This window comes from Empidonax traillii, unplaced genomic scaffold (assembly GCF_003031625.1).
Source record: "Empidonax traillii isolate 1590-97213 ecotype Southwest subspecies unplaced genomic scaffold, ASM303162v1 scaffold1050:size236492, whole genome shotgun sequence".
Lineage (NCBI taxonomy): Eukaryota > Metazoa > Chordata > Aves > Passeriformes > Tyrannidae > Empidonax > Empidonax traillii.
This window is the reverse complement of record NW_020956243.1, coordinates 12,572-20,014: the sequence shown is the minus strand read 5'-3', so window position 1 is coordinate 20,014 and position 7,443 is coordinate 12,572. Positions and strand designations below refer to the sequence as shown.

The following is a 7,443-nucleotide window of genomic DNA, read 5'->3' as shown; positions in this document are numbered from 1 at the left end:
CATCCACTCCTTCACCTCCGCCTTCCTCTTCTCCATCGAGGTGCAGGTGACGATTGGCTTCGGCGGGCGCATGGTGACGGAGGAGTGCCCGGCCGCCATCCTGGTGCTGATTGTACAGAACATCGTGGGGCTGGTGATCAACGCCATCATGCTGGGCTGCATCTTCATGAAGACCTCGCAGGCCCACCGCCGGGCCGAGACCCTCATCTTCAGCAAGCACGCGGTCATCGCCCTGCGGGAGGGCAAGCTCTGCTTCATGCTGCGCGTGGGCGACCTGCGGAAGAGCATGATCATCAGTGCCACCATCCGCATGCAGGTGGTGAAGAAGACCGCCAGCCTGGAGGGCGAGGTGGTGCCCCTCAACCAGATCGACATCCAGATGGAGAACCCCGTGGGGGGCAACAGCATCTTCCTCGTCTCCCCACTCATCATCTACCACGTGATAGACAAGAACAGCCCCCTGTATGACATTTCCCCCATGAACCTTCACCACCACGAGGACCTGGAGATCATTGTCATCTTGGAAGGGGTGGTGGAGACCACGGGCATCACCACTCAAGCCAGAACCTCCTACCTGGCAGACGAAATCCTCTGGGGCCAAAGGTTTGTGCCCATTGTGGCAGAGGAAGATGGGCGATACTCTGTGGACTACTCTAAATTTGGCAACACAGTGAAAGTGCCCACCCCTTCTTGCACTGCGAGGCAGCTGGAGGAGGACAAGAGCATTATGGACACCATGACATTGTCCCCTAAAGGCACAATGAGGAGGAGGTCTGTCAAGCTAAAACCCAAGTTTACCATAAGCGAAGAGCCTTCTTGATGCCTTCTGACTGGAAAACTCTGTTAGGGCTTTGTATCTGAAAGATCTCATGAACTCAAAACACTGAGGTGGCCTCTTACTTTTTTTTAAATTCAGGTTGGTAGCACAAGGTATGTTCTGGTGTTATTTACTGTGGGGAAATCTAAAGCTAATTATATTTTTTTAAAGGTGTGAGAGATTTCAAGCAGAACTGGGTGTAGGAAAATCATGGTCTGCAGCTTTAAATTTCAAGTCAGACTATTTAATTGCACGATCATTCTGCATTGATTCAACTGCAGGTAATAACACATTTTCTCAAAAAATAAATGTGTATTTATCCTCAGACATTGCAGTTTCTAGGGTCTTGCAGTGTTTGCAAGTGAGTAGTTTTTAACTGTTTTTTTTTCTTACTTGAACAATCAATATAGCAAAATAAAATATTAATATTTAATAAAGTAGGCTGGATTTAAATTATAACAAATGGGTCAGACACTGTTATGTATGACAGAAGACCAGATCTGGAAGTGTCTATATATCATACTCTATGTCTAAAAGAAATATACTGCTGGATTTGCATCATCCATATTGTGTTGTATGGAGCCACTCCTACTAGATGCAATATGAAATGTATTTGAATATTTACCTTTGTTTATTTTAAAAACCTTTACACTTCCAAAATAAAACATTCAGGAATACCTATTTGGACTGTACATTTCTGATAGTAAGCAATACTTTACCTTTAAAAGGAGTAACAAATAATATGCAGTTGAAATTAATTATAAATCAGAAGAATTATGTATTTCAATTTCTACATGAAGAGAAGCAAGATTCTCCCCCTCCCTGAGCCGCATGGCAATAGGACACTCAGTAAAGAAACTAACCTCTCATGGGTCACGGTAAATTCTGCTAGATAATCAGGGAATAAAAATAGAATTAGATATTTTAAATGAAAGGGCAGTGCTGAATGCTGAAATTATATCTGCATGCAGTAGGCAAAACCTTTCACTCCTTTCCCTTTTGTAAAAAAAGCTGAGGTTTTTGTGCTTAGAGGAAGGAGGGATGTGTAAGGCAGTGTGGTCACTTCTGGAGTGCTGTGTCACAAAATACACTCCTGCTGAGGAAATGATTCCCTTTCCAATTTCATCCTGATCTCCCTACACAGCCGGAGCCTGCCTTGGTTTTTAGCCGAATTCCAGATCTGTCATTCATCAGCAAACATGAAGGAGCCATGTTCACCCACTCGATTCCACAGTGACAACAGGAACAATTCCCCTTAGCACACTCCTGCAAATCCACTGTCGGGGCACACTGGTAACAGCAGCAATTTTATTTCTATGCAGGGTTATCAGGAGTTAGCGCCAGTATTAACTACAGTGCAACCAATCACCCGGGAAAAACATATATAATGTTCAAATACAACCTAAAAATAAGTATTACAGAACTGATCCAACGCCTGGTTACACAAGCTGTGCAGAGGCACCAACTTAGTTTCAACTTAAAGGAGCTTCAAGCATCAAGTCTCGTGTGTTATGTAGTTCACAACAAACACCCAAAATGGTTTGTGTTGGCAACATTATCGCAAACTTTCTATGCCTTGTCGGTGTAACAATATGACAAACTCGTTCAAAAGTATAAGAAAATTTCCATAGGAACTATGTAATGTTTTCAGGCATCTGTAATGAAACAGAACAATTTTTGGCTGAAATCAAGTGTTGTTTTAAAATGCTAAAATATTAGTTTTGTTTTTGCTGTTTGTGTATTTCTATTTTATGAAGTCTTGTGTCAGCATTATCAGATTGTCTATTACAGGAATACCTGCTCAGTTTCCAAATTCCCAGTACACCAGTACTCTTCTGTGAACAGGTCTGAAACTGTGATACGAGTTTGACAAAAAAAGATAGTAAAACTAGCATTAACAAGTAGTCAGCAAAGAAAATTTGAAAAGGCATATTTTACATTTGTAATCATACCCCCCCCTCTTATTTTTTAAAATAGGGAATGGTTAAATGCCTTTGATAGTTAAATTTCTTCTGTCAGACTGAGTTGAACTGTCACATTATTTTCCAGCTTTCCCTTCTGCTGTGCCATCTCCCATTGCCTGTCAGAGGGCACTTACGGTAGAGCTGCCTGCATTTCCCAGGCACTTTCGTTCCTTTGAAAGTTCCTTGTTTTTAATCACTTGTCACAATAACACTGCTCTATTCTTACAAGAGTCATAGACAAAACATCAGTTAGCTTTCCACTGACTTGAGATCTCTGACTTCTCCATAGTCTACTTAGTGCCTTATTTCAATGTGTGAGATACACCTCAAGGTTCTCTCATAAAACATTCTCAGCTCTGCTTGCATTTTAAAGCTCTTTTTTGAGATTTGACCTAAATGAGAAGCAGTTTCAGCAGCAATATCATGGAACTATTTTCAGGAGCTGATGCAAGCTTCTTTTTGCCTCAGGGAGATCTGTGAAGGAGGGAGGTAGAAAATTCTCTTTGTTCACTGTGAATGGAAGGGAAAATATGGGAGGAAATAGTTTACTTTCACTGGGCTGCTGTCAGGACCATCTTCTATGTCACTTCTTTTACAAGAATTGCCCTGATTTTCCACATCTTGCAATAAAGAGGCATCATAATATTATGAGGAAGGCGGGATTTGTGCTGTTAAAACAGTGAGTTATTTGAATCAAAGCGTTGGTGATTTTGCATCTTGGGATTTTTGTGATCTAAAATCCTTTTGTTCTTTCACCATTGAAAATACTCAAAAGCATTTTAGGGGGCAGAGCAAGGAAGAAAAAGCGTATTTATTTTGCGCTAGGGATATCACTTCTTTTTGGGGATCCTTTCATTTCGTCATTTATACAGTATTTAGGAGCACAGGTATCTGAAATTTTTCTGAAAGTTGTGCTGACCGCCCCCATTCTCTGTGGGAAGGTTCTGAAGGAGGCGTCAGTGCTATCATCTGACGTACAAAAGCCCTCATTCTTAGCAATGAGCAAACGCTGCGTTTCTCGTAGTTGAAGTCCAAAGTGAGTGGGCTTTTGAACTTACTTTCTCAGCCCACGTCTGCTTTTTGGTAGGTGGTATCCCAGTTTGGATCCTGCTGAGGAGAGTGTGCCGTGGCTGCCACGTGTCCCCTGCACTGAAACCAGCATGAGGGAAGGCAGAGGCTTGCCCTGGGTGAGGTGTGGACATGGATGCAAGAAGTAGGAAGCACAGGTTTTGTAGTGACCCAGTGATGAGTTTTGGGTGTGCCAGAACCGAGACCATGGGAATTGCCTTTCGTGTGCTTCAGAGTCCGGATATCGCTGTGAGTTTGTACTCACAAGTTCACGCTGTTTAGTGCATTCAAACTGGAGTTTGTGAAGCTGCTTGGATGGTTAATTAGAAAATGAGACTGGAGAACACTTCTGTTTTATGCCATAGCTTTAAAATACTTATACTGACTGCTGGTGAGCCACTGAACATATCAGTTTTGTGTTGTGTTTCCTAGTGAAATCAAGGGACATACTTGTGCAAAATTAGAGTATAACAAGATCTGACTTTGTCTCTTTATCCCTCAAGGCCATGATAAGTACAGTACTTCAGTAGGACATGTCCCTATAAAATAGATACAAACCAGAAGTGAACTGAAGAGGTGGCATACTAAGGCAAAAGCAAGTCAGGGACACAAAATAAATACATATAAAATCCTGAAATTACACAGTCAAGAAGTAATAAACTGTTTTCTTTTGAAGGACCAGCAAAGGTGTGACAATGCTGATATGAGATATCAGAGGCCTCAAAGCAGCTATGAGAGGCTGGTATAAAAGTCTTTAAGAAGGCCATTGTTTACATGCTAGCATAGATTAAACGGGGTCAATGTCACAATTCAGGCTGCCCTGTGAGGAGAGACTGCAGGCTGGGCATGATCAGCATTACTCAATCCAGTGGGTCAGTATTGCTGTGTGTTGAGCAAGGTACGAGTCACAACAGAGACCTGCTGGAAGCAGTGTTAGGAGGACTTTCTGGCATCTGACCCTTGTGGTTAGTTATTTATTAATAGTTAATAATATCAAACTAACAAGTAATTAATAGTTCTTTGAAAACTGAGTTTGTTTCTTCATGTTTTCCTTCCACTGTTTCTTTGTACATCAGTGTCCCCTAAAGGTAATTATCGTAGGTGTGCTACCACTGATTGTTTGGGATAAAACACAAGAATGTTTCGAGAAATAAAATACAAAATTTAAATAGATACTAGAAACCCAAAAACCTCTGTGAAATTGCCAAGCTTGCAACTTTAATAGTGATTATTTGTACAAAGCGTGGAAATACCTATTCCTAGGAACTGGATATTAATAAACCACCATAAATTATTCCCTCTTGCTCATTTTGCAGATTTGTGTGGATGGGGAAGTGCTTTAGCTCTTCAGATTAGGGTTGAGGAGAAGAGAAGAAGGTTCAAAATCACTGCATTTTACTCTCCCTGGTTACACCTTTCCCTCCTCATGCTCAAAGTCATACTGGTGTGGCCAGTAAAAATGGGCAGGGTCAATGCTCTTTGCAGTGCATGTTCCTGGGTGTAGCTTAATTTATCCAGGCCCAGCTGTCCAAGGTGGACAACTCAAACCCATCAGCCCTGATCCAAGCTTCCTGGAAGGCAGTAGAAAAATTTTCACCTATTTCAGTGTGTTTTCGGATCAGATGGCATAATCTGCCAACCTGCTGAAAGCATGTGCTGCAGCAGAAAGGGGGATTTAACCATCACTGCGGATCTTACTGAGGCAAAGATGCTGTTTGAGATGAGAGGTGAAGGAGGCCTTGGGTGAGCTGGACCAGAGCAGGCACTGGGACGTGTGTTCAGCGTGGCTGGGGACTGTCAAACTGCCTGTGACAAGTGACTCAGTGCACTATTTTTGATCCAGCAACGGGAGAAAGATACGTGATACAAACCTCCATACCCTCCAGGAGAACTATTAAAAGAGCACAAGACATTCTTAAGAGGCTGCAGATACCGCTGCCTCCATCCTGCTCTAAGCACTGCTGGGTGCCTGCAGAGGATGGTATGCTGCATGTTTTCCTGGCTTATGCCCCTGTTTTAATATATAATGTGACTTTACGGAGTTATCACAGGGGAATGACTCAGTTTAAAGAGAATTTTCAAAAATCACCACCTGCATCTCCTCTTCACCACTTGCCTCTGTCAACCTTTGTGCTTGACTTAGTCAGGAGTTTAAATGCCAATGGCAACACCCTATGAGAGGTTTCTTAACCAGCTCCCTTACTGCAAAGCTCAGCAGAGTTAAATATGCAATCCCATCTGAACTGGAGAGGGCTTAGAGGCCTTGTGACAGTGGCCCCACAGAGAAACATGTCTTCTCTTTCTTCCCCTTGCAGGAGCTCAGGCCTTGAGCTGGAAGTAGGGCTGCCACGTCCTACGGCAGGAGGTGGAAGCCACATTTTTCCTTCTCTAGTTCTTCCTTTTACATTTGCTATTTAAAGTGACCAATACCTGCTTATGGTTTTGCCTTTATGTTTTCTCTGCCCAAGAGAGGGTAGGCACAGCATGTAAATAGCCTTATTGTTGTTATAGTCACAATAATGTTATTGCTGAGCAGAGTTGAAGCACAGAAATGAACAGCAAGCATCAGTGCCAGCAGAAGGGACCCTTGACTTCAATGAGCTCCCATTCAATCCAGACCCCATTTTTAATCCTGGGCCTTTAAATCCAAGAGAGCTTGCCAAGAAGTTCATTATCACCAGGATTCCCCTCTTAGGGTTGGGGACTATTAGGTTAATGGGGTGGGCAGCTGACCCAAATAGTCCCTGATTGTGCCTTTGCTGCAATAGCAATGCTGTTCCTTGGCTTCAGCATCTCCTGGAAACTTCCTCCTGTGCCTTGTGAGTAAAAATCTTGTTTCACTTCCTTATCTCTAGCATGAGAGAATATGGCCCTTGTGTCTATTGTATAATCCTCTATGCTAAGGCACTTGAATGACTTGAATGTTTATGTCATTGTCTTGAATCACCTTGTCCTGTTTGTGATGTACCTGAAAGGAGGTTTTAGTGAGGTGGGTTTTGGTCTCTTTTTGCTGAGTAACAAGGGGCAGGACAAGAGGAAATGGCCTCAAGATATGCCAGGGGAGGTTTAGATTGGATATTGGGAAATATCCAATTGGGGTATTTAAAAGCTGTGGGGCTGAGGGACATGGTTTGGTGGTCGACTTGGAGGAGCTGGGCTAATGGTTGGACTTGCTGATCTTAAGGGTCTTTTCCAACCTAAACAATTCTTTTATCCTAAGTTCTCACTGTTTCCTGATGGCTGCATACAAGTAATGGAGATGTTAGTTCTACTTCAGTTTTAAAACTTGAGGAATAAAAGATAATGCTTCTTTCATGGGATGAGTGGAGAAGAGAAGCAGTGAGATGAGCAGGAAGATCAGAGTGATGTTCTTGCAGAGTGTACGGATTTTGGTGTAGCTGAGTGCCCAGAGTGTGCCTTCCTTGTGTAAAATGATGGTAAATTTTGAACCTGAGGAAAAAGAAGCTATCCTACCCAGTGATGTTTTATAGGATATCTATCATTCTGTGTGTATGCTAATCACTGAATCATGCTAATCATACCAGTAGGGTTGATTTGAAAGAACTAATGGCTGGCTACATCAGCTGTGGAGAA

The 7,443-nt window shown here is 42.6% G+C and overlaps 1 protein-coding gene across 1 annotated transcript; it reads left to right on the top strand.

Annotated features, from left to right (window-relative positions):
* Positions 1 to 4: 4 nt before the first annotated feature.
* On the top strand, positions 5 to 1,922 carry LOC114068368 (ATP-sensitive inward rectifier potassium channel 11-like; the record flags this gene model as incomplete). Its single annotated transcript, XM_027904383.1, has 1 exon — positions 5 to 1,922. A coding segment is annotated over one exon (816 nt), but the record flags the coding sequence as incomplete, so codon positions are not given.
* Between the last annotated feature and the right edge of the window lie 5,521 nt (positions 1,923 to 7,443).